At 45.7% G+C, this 15,475-nt stretch overlaps 1 protein-coding gene across 1 annotated transcript in view; it reads right to left on the bottom strand.

Annotated features, from left to right (window-relative positions):
• SPMIP2 (sperm microtubule inner protein 2) overlaps nucleotides 1-15,475 on the bottom strand; it is a 108,400-nt gene that overhangs the window by 62,055 nt on the left and 30,870 nt on the right. The window contains exon 2 of the mRNA XM_063920464.1: nucleotides 4,815-5,044. Within this exon, the coding sequence (XP_063776534.1) occupies nucleotides 4,815-5,044 (230 nt within the window). The remainder of the gene's footprint in view (nucleotides 1-4,814; nucleotides 5,045-15,475) is intronic.

The raw sequence follows: 15,475 nt of genomic DNA, 5'->3' as shown, positions 1-15,475 counted from the left end.
AGCAAAAGGCACACCAGATGAAGTGACAGTGCCGAGTGCGATAAGAAGGACTCTCTGTGACAAGTCTGATTCTGGAGATATTCCAGACATGGAAGCAGCAAGATTGAGTGATGGTCTGAATATGGAGAGTGAAGGAGTAAGTGGATTTTAGAATGTCCTAGTCTTCACAAACAGATTTTATCAGCAGAGGAGGAGAGGTAGGAGGACCCTGGAAAGGGGGGAGGGGAGGAAACAATTAATACAGTTTAAGCCATACTAAAGGCCCATATAGACGGGCCGATGCGGGAGAGATGTGTGCGGAGCGAACCGCTCAGCACACATCTCTCCCGCCGCTCAGCACAGCGCGATCTGTGCTGAGCGTGCAGGGGGAGACAGGGGGGCCGCTCATTTCACCCAGCGGGTGAAGTGAGCGACCCGCTAGATTGGCCTGCACAGCAGGCCAATCTAGCACCAGCGATAGCGATGCGCAGGGCTGCGTAGCGCTATCGCTGTAGGGGGTACACACGGAGCGATAATGCTCAAATTCTAAGCAATCTAGTCAGATTGCTTAGAATATCGCTCCGTGAGTACCCCCCTTATGCTTTAGGAAGTGCTGGAGGAGATTGCAGTTACATATGCAAAAGAGGGTGAAGGGAGAAAGGTCAGAGGTGGAAAGGTAGATTTGAGTGTAAATAGTGTATAGATGGAATTGGAGACTGAAGGAGCTGATTAGATTTCCAAGGGATTGGATGGATAACAGAAAGGGGTAAAAAATGAACCATTAAGGGGATGCCTACATCTAAATGAAAGGATGGGAAGTGGGGTCCATGGTAGAGACTGAATGGAAAAGTTCCTGAAGTAAGAGAACCATGAGAGGACAGAATCATGGATACCAAAGGAGTGGAGGGAGTGAAGAAGGTCTGAGTTATTAACAGTGGCAAATGCATCAGACAGATCATGATGGGCAAGGAGAGAGAAGTGACCTTGGAGAAAGTAAGTGGCAGTTTCAATGGAGTCGAGGGGGCGGAAGACATGCTCAAATACGTTGAGTAGGGGGTGGAAATACAGGAAAGTGGTGAGGTGAGGTGAGACAGACAATCCTCTCTATTAGCTTGGAGGCATAGAGGAGCACAAGGACAATGTGATAGTTAAAAAGAAAGTCAGTCCCAACTGAGCATTTCTTCAGCATGGGCGAGACAAGAAAATGCTTTATTGAAGAGGGGCAGAGCCAGAAGAGAGGCATAGGTTGAAGACATGGGCGAAATGAAAGCAAACATTTTACCCAGGAGAGAGTGACGTGGAGGATAGGAATGGTGTCAAAGGTGCAAGAAGAGGTGGGAGATGGAGAGATGATGATGCAGACTTCATCCCAAGTGGTAGGGGAGAAGAAGGAAACAGTGGGAAGTCAAAGCTGGGATGGATAGTGGCTGTGGGATTGGGGGATGCTTGGGGAAGTGATTGAATTGTGGATGAATTCAATTTTAGTAGTTAAGTGAGCACAAATTCAAGAGAGTAAATAGGGTAGGCGAGGAGAAGTGGTGGTCATAGGGGAGAGTTGACAGCAGGTTCATTTTAAACTCTACCACTCTATTCTATGTGTGTTACCATCTTGCTCGTACTGGAAGTCCTTTAATTCAAAATTCTGATTCCTATTTTGCACTGTTATTATATACTGTATCTACATCTGTGTTTGAACAGGCAGGTAATTACAAGCCTAGGAGTATTCCTAATGTATTGACATTTCAACTTACAGTATATACAACAGTTGTGGACAACCAAAAACCTTAAAGGGCCACATTGTAAACTCTAACCTCCAAAACAAAAACGAACAACAGCCTTTAAATGTCCTCAGTTCCCGTACATCTGCCACTCAATCATCTGAAATTGCCAACAATGCACCACTATTCATCCCATATGCCACTGTAACCTTCCTACTTGCCCTAAAATATTAAATGCGCCTTTGTGTTCCCGTTCCATCAAAATTTTTCCATCAGCCGTTACAGTACTCCACACATCCCCACAGCCCCTCTGTGAGAGTACCAGTGATCAGCCATTGATAAACTAATAGCTAATTAATCATTTAAAAATAGGTGGCTATCACGGAAATAATATCACTAACCTAAAGTGGATTTGTAAGATCTGTAGTATTTCTTAAATGCTAGCAATCCCGTATAATGAAAAGGCAGTTGAAACCATTAAGTGTGGGGCCCAGCGTGGCGACCCTGTTAGCAATCCCCAGAATTCGAGCCAGAATATCCATATAAGTAACAGTTGGGTGCTGTAGCAGTGTGCGCGGCACACCTATGTAAGACACTGTCTACATGCTTGTTTGCAAATGTTTTGATAAACTGACCATGTGCCAGATTCAGACATGGGTGCATATGTAATAGGGTCTGAGTTTGCCGGAGGTGCAGGATGCTGGATGATCTCGGAGAGTACTTTTAAAGCAGCAGTCATTTGCAAGGCAAAACCATGCCTTGCAAATGACTGCCGCTTTAAAAACATGGCTGAGATCGGCCAGCATCCTGCACTTCAGGCAAACTCGGACACTATTACATATGCCCCATGGTGTGGTTTGCATACATCTCTGATCTGTACTGCGAATGTGCAAATCTCTGCGATGATGGTCGTAGTGCTCTAAATCTGATGCATGATTGACATGCTGCGGCTGTTTGGGGGTGGGGAAGGGGTGGCAACATTAAGTATATGCCCTTCAATCCAACGTGAAGAATCTGGGAGACTTGGCTTTGTGACACTTCACGTTGGATTGACGGCATATAATTATGTGTATCCTGCAGAATACTATAACAAATTGATTGGTGATCACAGTAACGTCTATATCAACTGAGATAAAAAACGTCTGGATCCAGATTGGACACTTCACGTTGGATTGACTGGCATATAATTAGGTGTCTCCTGCAGATCACGATAACAAATTGATTGTTCATCATAGTAATGTCTATATTAACAGTGATAAAGAATCTTAGGACCAGGATTGCGTACATTGGAGATGTTCCCCCTAACTACCGGAGTCCCTTCACCTGATGTCTGTACATTGCTATAATTGGGGTAACCAAACAATTTTTTACATTTATCGGGCAACAGCAGTTTATGTTAATCCAGTGGTTTTCAAACTGTGTGCCGTGGCACCCTAGGGTGCCTCGGGACACTTGCAGGGGTGCCTTGGATTGGTGTTCCAGGACCAATTCAAATTATTTATGGTCAGTGTAATAGGCAAAACCTGTGCTTGTGGCTGCCAATCATATAATATGTGGACAAACAGAAGCAAATCTTGTCTCTCACCAAACAATTGAATTGAGGATGACATATAAACACAATTTACTTTTAATATTTCTTTCTACATTTCTCAATAAAAAACTTTTGGCATAGGGGTGCCGTGAAAAAAACCTGATACTCTAGGCCTAGGGCGCTGTGATTCAAAAAAGTTTTTGAACCACTGTGTTAATCAGTTAAGTTTTGTTATTTATATGTATTTGTGTTAGTTTTAACAAATTGTTTTTGGAATAAGAGAAGCCATCCTTTTTATACATTGATAGACAGATATTAATTATATACCAACCAAACTATTGCCTCTCAACACTAGCGCAATTGGTGTTTTTATGTTAAGTATTATCCAATGTATATTCAATGGGGGATATCCAATTATCCCCATTAAAACATCGGGTCCGAAAAACAGACTTTTTTGCGATGTTTCACCGATTTTTTTAATTTTACAGGCTATCCAGCTTGATCTCCTTTAAAAAAAAAACTCTTTCTCCCGAAAACACACAGGTTCAGTGAAACCTGTGTGTTTTCGTGTGAAACAGCCCCGTTTTCGGACGAAAACAGGGCTGTGTCCGTGGATTCTGCTTCGCCTGCCGGAGGTAGGTGAAACAAAATCCCCGATAAGCCGCGACACACGCCGGCTTATCGGGGCTAATTAGATAGCCCCCGGCGGGACAGTTAGCCCCGGTAAAGTACCGGGGCTAATTGGATATCCCCCAATGTCTTTTGTAGCAGCAGTAGATGCGCAGACTTGCATAACCTGTAGCATGGCCTAAACTTACCACAATTACTTGCCTTTAGTGACTGCTTTAGTAAGTGCGATTTTCTAGGTTATGATGCTGCTGATGTTAGCAAATAAAGCTGCCACCATCAAATGAAAAGCAATGCCCACCGTAACTCATTCGCAATTGCATTCACATTTCCAGCCTATATGCAAGAACGAGGAACATCGACTGTAAGGGTAGACCTATGGCTATGCAGATATGCCGTGGCAGTAATGATGCAGGAGCCATGTTTCTCTACATACATGATCGAAGCTGAAGACAGATACACTCCCCAAAAATGGGCATGGCACACCTGCAGTTTTGGCCCCGCTCCCCGTTAACTCCCCCAAATGGACCCTACCTGTTATTCACTCTGTGATTATATCCTCACTATAAGCACGATCACAAAGGTACCTTGGTGTGTGCGCAGTGTGTGCGCAGCCTGCTGACAATCACTGCGTACCTGTAGACCAGCTGAGGGCGCTATCTATATATCTATATAATTCTGTACATGAATATGGCCCATTGTCTTAAAGTTGTACTGATACAAATGTGCATCAATATTGCTGTACTGATGAGTTGGGAACACGGTTGGTGAGCACCAGATACTCCTCTCGCTAGTGTGGAAGGGGAAAGATGAGAGGAGGAAATTGAGGTGTTATTGTTGCACTTCCCCCTCTCTTTCCTTAAAGCAAATCTGACACATATAGATTCTTTATTCTTACTGAAGAAGCATTTTTAGTGACAACAGTATAATTGCACCGGATATTCTCACCCAATCATTACCTTGATCTGATGGCCACTACAAAGTTGATCTCTGTTGATCATGCTGAATGCAGACACTCCCCAGCCTATGCCCCCTACATAACTGTTTTTAGGCAGTGGTGCGGGGGTGCCTGGTGCAGCACGACACAAGTAATCCACTTCACTGGTTCTTTCAGCCGACGCTGTTCCTTCTCCAATGTATGTGATGCAATCAGGAAGCTTAGCTCTGTAATCTCTCACATAGTTAGGACCTACAAAAAATAGATATGACCACAGTGATCTTAGGAATTGTCAGTGAACTTTTAAAGCTTATATTATTATTTTGTCTCTATAGACTTACGTACCTCACAACATGACCCTCTCCAGAAGGTACACAAAGCTCAGCTTCTGGACTTTTCTCCTAATTTATGATTGCTGGAACCTGTTTTGAACAGGTTAATGGATAAGAAAGGTGTTTCAGCACAGGTGATGGCAATTATAAATTAAGAGGGAAATCCAGGAGAAGAGCATTCTGTCCCTACTAGAGAGGGTCATGTTGGGAGGTGTGGACTTAATGCTCCTATACAGGGGCGTAACTCCCGGAGGCAATGGAGACACCTTCCTCCAGGCTTCAAGCACTGCAGGGGCACCTGCATATACAGCAGCACCTGTGTGGTTCACAGCGGGATCCAAGAGCTATGCGGCACACCAGCAGTCCTTTCCCTGGAGCTCTGCTAACACCTGCAATAGGGAACATTGCCTGTGCACTGCAGTACGCAGTTATGCACCCACCGCTGCTGCTGGACTGTGAGATGGGACCCACCGGTGAACGCTGATTCTTGTGAGTCTGACCCTGACCCACCAGCTGTTGTCACATAGAGTAGCTGGTGCCCTGCCAATTAACTATGTGGGTGCCGAACCTGTAGACCAGCTGAGAGCGTTATCTACTGTATATATGGATATAATACTGTAATTCGTGTGTGTGTGTGTGTGTGTGTGTGTGTGTGTGTGTGTGTGTGTGTGTGTATATAAATATATATATATATATATATATATATATAATATAAATAATAATTAAAAAAAATATATATATATAGCCCATGACAACATTGCATAAATAATAAAAATTTACTCACCGGTAATTCTATTTCTCGTAGTCCGTAGTGGATGCTGGGTACTCCGTAAGGACCATGGGGTATAGACGGGCTCCGCAGGAGACTGGGCACTCTTAAAAGAAAGATTAGGTACTATATCTGGTGTGCACTGGCTCCTCCCTCTATGCCCCTCCTCCAGACCTCAGTAAGGGAAACTGTGCCCGGAAGAGCTGACATTACTAGGAAAGGATTTGGAATCCAGGGTAAGACTCATACCAGCCACACCAATCACACCGTACAACTTGTGATAACTATACCCAGTTAACAGTATGAACAATAACTGAGCCTCTCTCAACAGATGGCTCATACAATAACCCTTTAGTTAAGCAATAACTATATACATGTATTGCAGAGAGTCCGCACTTGGGACGGGCTCCCAGCATCCACTACGGACTACGAGAAATAGAATTACCGGCGAGTAAATTCTTATTTTCTCTGACGTCCTAGTGGATGCTGGGTACTCCGTAAGGACCATGGGGATTATACCAAAGCTCCAAAACGGGCGGGAGAGTGCGAATGACTCTGCAGCACCGAATGAGCAAACTCAAGGTCCTCCTCAGCCAGGGTATCAAACTTGTAGAATTTTGCAAAAGTGTTTGAACCCGACCAAGTAGCAGCTCGGCAAAGTTGTAAAGCCGAGACCCCTCGGGCAGCCACCCAAGAAGAGCCCACCTTCCTCGTGGAATGGGCTTTTACTGATTTAGGATGCGGCAGTCCAGCCGCAGAATGTGCAAGCTAAATGGTGCTACAGATCCAGCGAGCAATAGTCTGCTTTGAAGCAGGAGCACCCAGCTTGTTGGGTGCATGCAGGATAAATAGCGAGTCAGTTTTTCTGACTCTAGCCGTCCTGGAAACATAAAGTTTCAGGGCCCGGACTACGTCTAGCAACTTGGAATCCTCCAAGTCCTTAGTAGCCGCAGGCACCACAATAGGTTGGTTCAAATGAAACGATGATACCACCTTAGGGAGAAATTGGGGACGAGTCCTCCATTCTGCCCTTTCCATATGGAAGATCAGATATGGGCTTTTACATGACAAAGCCGCCGATTCTGACACACGCCTAGTCCAAGCTAAGGCCAAAAGCATGACCACTTTCCACGTGAGATATTTTAGCTCCACGGTCTTAAGTGGCTCAAACCAGTGGGATTTTAGGAATCCAACACACGTTAAGATCCCAAGGTGCCACTGGAGGCACAAAAGGGGCTGAATATGCAGCACCCCTGTAACAACGTCCGAACTTCAGGCAGTGAAGCCAGTTCTTTTTGAGAGAAAAAGGGATAGGGCCGAAATCTTGGCCTTTATGGATCCTAATTTTAGGCCCATAGTCACTCCTGACTGTAGGAAGTGCAGGAATCGACCCCCCTGGAATTCCTCTGTAGGGCCTTCCCGGCCACACACCAAGAAACCTATTTTTGCCATATACAGTGAAAAAGTCTTGCTGTCACGTCTTTCCTAGCCTTTATCAGCGCAGGAATAACTGCATCCGGAATGCCCTTTTCCGCTAGGATCCGGCGTTCAACCGCCATGCCGTCCAACGCAGCCACGGTAAGTCTTGGATCAGACAGGGTCCCTGTTGCAACATGTCCTGACTGAGAGGCAGAGGCCATAGGTCCTCTGAGAGCATTTCTTGCAGTTCCCGGGTACCGAGTCCTTCTTGGCCAATCCGGAGCAAAGAATATTGTTCACACTCCTCCGTTTATTACAATTCTCAGCCCTTGGGTCTGAGAGGAAGAGGAGGGAATATATAGACCGACTGAAACACCCACGGTGTTACTAGTGCGACCACAGCTATCGCCTGAGAGTCCCTTGACCCAGCGTAAAACCTTTTTTATTGAGGTGGGACGCCATGTAGTCCACCTGAGGCAGTTTCCATCAATTTGCAAAACTGCGTGAAGACTTCCTGATGAAGTCACCACTTTCCCGGGTGGAGGTCGTGTCCACTCCCGGAATGAACACTGCTGACAGTGCGCTTACTTGATTCTCCGCCCAGTGAAGAATTCTGGTGGCTTCTACCCTCGCCACCCTGCTCCTTGTGCCACCCTGGCGGTTTACATGAGCCCCTGCGGTCTGACTGGATCAGAACCGGTTGGTCGCGAAGCAGGAACTCCGCTTGACTTAGGGCGTTGTATATGGCCTTTAGTTCCAGGATATTGATGTGAAGGCAAGTCTGTTGGCTTGACCACAAACCTTGGAATTTTCTTCCCTGTGTAACTGCCCCCCACCCTCGGAGGCTTGCATCCGTGGTCACCAGGACCCAGTCCTGAATGCCGAATCTGCGGCCCTCGAGAAGGTGAGCACTCCGCAGCCACCACAGGAGAGACACCCTGGCCCTGGGGGATAGGGTGATTAACCGATGCATCTGAAGATGTGATCCGGACCACTTGTCCAGTAAGTTCCATTGTCCTTGCATGGAACCAACCGAAGGGGATGGCCTTGTATGATGCCATCATCCTTCCCAGGACTCAAGTGCAGTGATGCACTGACACCTGTTTTGGTTTTCAATGGATTCCTGACCAGTGTCATGAGCTCCTGAGCTCTCTCTATCGGGAGATAAACCCTCTTCTGGTCTGTGTCTAGGATCATGCCTAGGCGAGGCAGATGAGCTGTAGGAACCAACTGCGACTTTGGAATATATAGAATCCAGTCGCGTTGCCGTTTCACTTCCAGAGAAGGTGATACGCTGTCCAGCAACTGCTCTCTTGATCTCGCTTTTATGAGGAGATCACCCAAGTATGTGATAATAGTGACACCTTGCTTCCGCAGGAGCACCATCATATCCGCCATTACCTTGGTGAAATTGGTAATGACAATCCCGTACCGCAATTCTGAGGTACGCCTGATGAGGTGGATAAATGGGGACACGAAGGTATGCATCCCTTATGTCCCGATTCATTTCAGGCATGCAATGACCGCTCTTAGCGATTCCATCTTGAACCTGAACCTTTTCAGGTATATGTTCAGGGATTTTAATTCAATATGGGTCTAACCGAACCGTCTGGTTTCGGGATTATAACATGGTCGAATAATAACACCCTCTTGTTGAAGGAGGGGACCCTTGACCACCACCTGTTGAAGATACAATTTACGAATTGCAGTTAACACTGGCTCCCTCTCTTGGGGGGAAGCCCGCCGGGTCCTCGGTGAGGGGGCATCTTCTCACAGTCCAGCCTGTATCCCTGCGATACAATTTCTATTGCCCAGGGATCTAACAGGGAGTGAACCCACTTGTGGCTGAACTTACGAAGGCTTGTCCCCACCGGGCCTAGCTCCGCCTGTGGAGCCCCAGCGACATGCGGTGGATTTTTGTAGAGGCCGGGGAGGACTTCTGTTCCTGGGGACTAGCTGTGTTGTACAGCTTCTTTCCTCTGCCCCCGGCTCTGACAAGAAAGGACGCACCTCAGACTTTCTTGTTTCTTTATTCGAAAAGCTGCATTTAATAATGTCGTGCTTTCCTAGGCTGTGCAGGAATATAAGGCAAAATATCAGAATTACCAGCTATAACTGTGGAGACCAGGCCCGAGAACCTTTCTCCACACAATCCTCAGCCTTCCATATGCCTCTTAAGTCGGCATCATCTGTCCAATGTATATTCTACAGGAAACGTCAAGCAGAAATCGACATAGCTTTTGTCTCTAGGACCCAGTATACTCATGTCCCTTTGGGCATGCTTTATAATTATATATCTTTCACTTAAGACAGCATCTTAAAATATTTATATGCATACTAGGGTCTCAATCTCTGCTGATAAGGTACCTGTCCACGCTGCCACAGCGCTATAAACCCATGCCGACACAATCGCCGGTCTGGGTAGTATACTAGAATGTGCACGCTATCTGCAGGATCCCTGAGAATAGCTAGTGCAAACAGGACACCCAAGGGGAAGATTCTCAACACATCCTGGCCCTAGTGGGGAAAGGATACAGCATGAGAATTCTCTTGTGGGAAGCTGCCGTCTCTTGTCTGGAGATTCCCGCACTTTTTCCTCATGAGAGGAGGGAAATTTACCTCAGCATTCTTCCCCTTAACATGTGTACTCTCGTGTCAGGGACAGATGAGTCATCAGTGATATGCAAATCATCTTTTATTCCAATAATCATATATTGAATATCTTTTAGCCCTCTTGGCTGTAACTTTGCATTATCGTAGTCGACAGTGGAGTTAAACTCCGTGTCGATACTTTGTTATTTTGGATAGTGAACATAGAGAGACTCTGAAGGACTCTGTGACATAGGGACAGACCAGGGTAGATTTCCTTTCTGTTCCCTAACCTTTTGTGCAATAATTTTACCTCAGCACTTACACATATCCAAACAGGTGTCGGCGTTGTTGACGGAGACACCCTCCCACACACTTACCCGCTCTATCACCTCCTTAGAGGAGCCTTTTACCTCAGACATGTCGACACACGCGTACCGACACACCACACACACAGGGGATGCTCTATTTGAAGACAGTTCCCCCACCAGGCCCTTTGGAGAGACAGAGAGAGAGTATGCCAGCACACACCACAGCGCTATATAATACAGGGATGTACACTATACTGAGTGATTTTTCCCCTATAGCAGCTTATATACACAGGTTTGCGCCTAAATTTATGTGCCCCCCCTCTCTTTTTTACCCTTTGTGTACCAGGATACTGCAGGGGAGAGCCTGGGAAGCTTCCTTCCAGCTGAGCTGTAAAGAGAAAATGGCGCCGGTGTGCTGAGGAAGAAGGCCCGGCCCCCTCAGCGGTGGGCTTCTGTCCTTTTATGTACTTTAATGGCGGGGGTTAATGCACATATACAGTTTATCAGACTGTATTATGTGCTTTTCGCCAAGTAAGGTAATCTAATTGCTGCCCAGGGCGCCCCCAGCACCCTGCACCCATCAGTGACCGGAGTGTGTGGTGTGCTAAGGGAGCAATGGCGCACAGCTGCAGTGCTGTGCGCTACCTTAATGAAGACCGGAGTCTTCAGCCGCCGATTTTCAACTTCTCTTCGTTCTTCTGGCTCTGCAAGGGGGACGGCGGTGCTGCTCCGGGACCGGACGACTGAGGACTGGGCCTGTGTTCGATTTCTCTGGAGCTAATGGTGTCCAGTAGCCTTAGAAGCCCAAGCTAGCTGCAAGCAGGTAGGTTCGCTTCTCTCCCCTCAGTCCCACGTAGCAGTGAGTCTGTTGCCAGCAGATCTCACTGAAAATAAAAAACCTAACAAATACTTTCTTTTCTAGGAAGCTCAGGAGAGCCCCTAGGGTGCATCCAGCTCTGGCCGGGCACAGATACTAACTGAGGTCTGGAGGAGGGGCATAGATGGAGGAGCCAGTGCACACCAGATATAGTACCTAATCTTTCTTTTAAGAGTGCCCAGTCTCCTGCGGAGCCCGTCTATACCCCATGGTCCTTACGGAGTACCCAGCATCCACTAGGACGTCAGAGAAATATATCTACAAACAGAAAATTCAGCACTCACCATAGCAAGCTCACTTATCCTAACCACATCAATAAATAAATGATGGGGGTTTAGTTAGTGAATTGGCCAATGCACAGAAGCCTGCAAACCGATCGCCAAGGTACCCCACCTTCTTGCAGGTCCTACACTATCACAGAGTCTTAAAACCTGGCAACTGTATCACACATAATATAACTGCATATAAGAGTTAACCATAGATTAAGTGAGCTTGCTATGGTGAGTGCTGAATTTTCTGTTTGTATTTATTTAAGTAATGTGGTCATGGGCTACATGCACCCCACCCTATGAGTGGTAAGGGCAGTCATGTACCCCGCTTCTGGTGTGGCAAGTGCTGTGGTTTTATATTTGTTTGTATATTGCGGGGGGTTTCTATGGTTAACTCTTATTAACTGTGGCCATAGGCTTTTTCATGCACCCCTAGGTAGACTCAATTGTCCTAAACCTGTGTCAGCTGTTCCTTAGTAATTTATCAGCCAGTGTCAGGTGACTAGTGTATCTTTAAAAGCCATAAGGTATTTGGCAGGTACACATTAAACCAAGTAGGCATATTTGCAGTTATATTATGTGTGATACAGTTGGCAGGTTTTAAGACTCTGTGATAGTGTAGGACCTGCAAGAAGGTGGGGTACCTTGGCGAGCGGTATGCAGGCTTCTGTGCATTGGCCAATTCACTAACTAAATCCCCATCATTTGTTTAATGATGTGGTCAGGATAAGTGAGCCAGCATATGGTCTCACAAGGGGTCTGAGGATCTCATCTCGGTACCTAATGGCAGTCAGGCTACCTCTGGCGAGCACATGGAGGGCTGTGCAACCCCCCAAAGAAATGCCACCCCACACCATTACTGACCCACTGCCAAACCGGTTATGCTGGAGGATGTTGCAGGCAGCAGAACGTTCTCCTTGGCGTCTCCAGACTCTGTCACGTCTGTCACATGTGCTCAGTGAGAACCTGCTTTCATCTGTGAAGAGCACAGGGTGCCAGTGGCGAATTTGCCAATCTTGGTGTTCTCTAGCAAATGCCAAACATCCTGCACGGTGTTGGGCTGTAAGCACAACCCCCACCTGTGGATGTCGGGCCCTCATACCACCCTCATGGAGTCTGTTTCTGATCGTTTGAGTAGACACATGCACATTTGTGGCTTGCTGGAGGTCATTTTGCAGGGCTCTGACAGTGCTCCTCCTGTTCCTCCTTGCACAAAGGCGGAGGTAGCAGTCCTGCTGCTGGGTTGCCCTCCTACGGCCTCCTCCATGTCTCCTGATGTACTGGCCTGTCTCCTGGTAGCGCCTCCATGCTCTGGACACTACGCTCACAGACACAGCAAACTTTCTTGCCACAGCTAGCATTGATGTGCCATCCTGGATGAGCTGCACTACCTTAGCCACTTTTGTGGGTTGTAGACTCCGTCTCATGCTACCACTAGAGTGAAAGCACCGCCAGCTTTCAAAAGTGACCAAAACATCAGCCAGAAAGCATAGGAGCTGAGAAGTGGTCTGTGGTCACCACCTGCAGAACAACTCCTTTATTGGGGGTGTCTTGCTAATTGCCTATAATTTCCACCTGTTGTCTATTCCAATTGCACAACAGCATGTGAAATTGATTGTCAATCAGTGTTGCTTCCTAAGTGGACAGTTTGATTTCACAGAAGTGTGATTGACTTGGAGTTACATTGTGTTGTTTAAGTGTTCCCTTTATTTTTTTGAGCAGTGTGTATATATATATATATATATATATATACAGGTTGAGTATCCCTTATCCAAAATGCTTGGGACCACAAGTATTTTGGTTATCGGATTATTCCATATTTTGGAATAATTGCATACCATAATGAGATATCATGGTGATGGGACCTAAGTCTAAGCACAGAATACAATTATGTTTCATATATACCTTATATACACAGCCTGAATGTAATTTTAGCCAATATTTTTAAGAACTTTGTGCATTAAACAAAGTGTGTGTACATTCACACAATTCATTTATGTTTGATATACACCTTATACACAAAGCCTGAAGGATATTTAATACAATATTTTTAATAACTTTGTGTATTAAACAAATTTTGTGTGCATTGAGCCATCAGAAAACAAAGGTTTCACTATTTCACTCTCACTCAAAAATTCGGTATTTCGGAATATTTGGATATGGGATACTCAACCTGTATATATATATTGGTGCCCTATGTAGAGATCCCCAGCCAGAAGATTCAGTCTTATTCCAATGGCAGATGGGTAATACACGATGCATAACTGCAGGTCATCTGGACTATATATAGCTATATGCAGCAGGTATACATATATATATATATATATATATACATATATATATATAAACCAAATAGCAATCGTCCCGGCACTCCACTCCTCATAGAACCAACTGCTGAGGTGCCATTCCTGTGGGAAATGCAGCGCAGACCCAAATAGCTAGTGTGGATGTAATGGATGGCACTCATTCAGACTCCACAGCGTATGCGAAAAGAGGTGAAAATTTAATCAGCCGACATGTTTTGGGGAACGCAGCCCCGTCCTCAGGGCCAGACAAACCAAACACAATAATGACATGACTTATATAGTGAACACAACACTAAAACATTACATGCAAATCATACTCACCTGCCACGAGGCGCCACCGCCCGCCGGGCCGTCCAGCTACACAACCGTGTCTCCTTCCAGTGACGTCAGCGGTGCGCCGCGTCGCAGGCGAGTATCCTAGGGAACCAGACTGTTTACGCTGGTGGTCACCTAGGGAACATACAAAGCGGAAAACTTTATACAATGCTGACATATGTACACCAACATTATAAAATATTGTTGGAATAAACATTAACACACCAACATTAATGAACACGAACATATTAAAAACCAAAAGGACTCTGATTATGTCTAGGGCTGTCATGACTGCAATGTTGGACCTGAAAAAAGTAAACAGTACTACTGAAAAATTAATCGTTATTCTGCAATTAAAACATGTAAAAATATGACCATACCTAATTGCCAGAAATAATAATACTGATACTCTTAACATATAAATGACAAAAATCAAAATGCAAAGATAAAGGAATAAAGGATCAAAGGAACGAAGGAAAATGGGTTAAGTCAATGTATCTAAGATATGCTTTTAAGAATACTTTTAACGAATATTTTTTAAGGAATAATTTTAAAGAAAACATTGTAACCCCAAATTTTCGTTAAGGCCCCCAGGTGATAGGGTCCCCAATTTATAGATCCATCTGGATTCTTTTTGTAGTAGGGCCCTATCCCTGTTCCCTCCTCTAAGTTTGGGGGGAACATGGTCTATAAGAATTGCCCTGATGCTTGCTACCCTATGTCCCATTGTTAGGCAATGCCGGGCGAATGGTTGTTCGCTATCATTCTTTTCAAAGGCTTTCTTAATGGCACTTCTATGGAGAGCCATTCTCTCCCGGAACTGCCTAATGGTCTTGCCCACATAGGCTAATCCACAGGGACAAGTGAGCAGGTACACCACATGTGTCGTAGTGCACGTCAGGCGGTGTAAAATGGGTATTTTACGACCTGTGGATGGATGATTGAATGAGGTGCCCACTAATAGTGTATTGCAAGTTGCGCACCCCAGACACCGATAGCATCCATTTTTAGCTCTCAGAAAGTGAGTCTCCCTTTCCTTAGCCATGTTGGTAATATCCAATTAAACTACTCGGTCTCCTATATTCCTCCCCCTGGTGTGACTAGGTAAGAGTGCTGTGTTAGACAGGGAGGACAGGGATGTATCTGTTTGGATTATTGGCCACATCTGTTTGGCTTTTTTTACCAGTTGTTTACTACGAGTCGTGTATTTGTTAATCCAGGGAAATATTTCCCTGTCAGGGCGTTTGTTAGTATGACTGGGTTCCAAAACTTGTTGGCGGGTCATGTCTAACACCCGTCTTTTGGACACCTCAAGGTCTGCTAAGGGGTAGCCTCGTTCCACAAACTTATACTGCATGCAATCTAATGCTCTGGAGGATTCTTCTGGATCAGACGTGATCCTCCGTACTCGCAAAAATTGCGAGTACGGAAGTCCCTTGCGCAAGGGGGCTGGATGGAAACTTTGATATTTTAATAATGTATTCCTGTCAGTAGCT

The sequence above is a fragment of the Pseudophryne corroboree genome, chromosome 1 (assembly GCF_028390025.1).
Source record: "Pseudophryne corroboree isolate aPseCor3 chromosome 1, aPseCor3.hap2, whole genome shotgun sequence".
Classification (NCBI taxonomy): domain Eukaryota; kingdom Metazoa; phylum Chordata; class Amphibia; order Anura; family Myobatrachidae; genus Pseudophryne; species Pseudophryne corroboree.
This window is presented reverse-complemented; position numbering and strand designations above follow the sequence as displayed.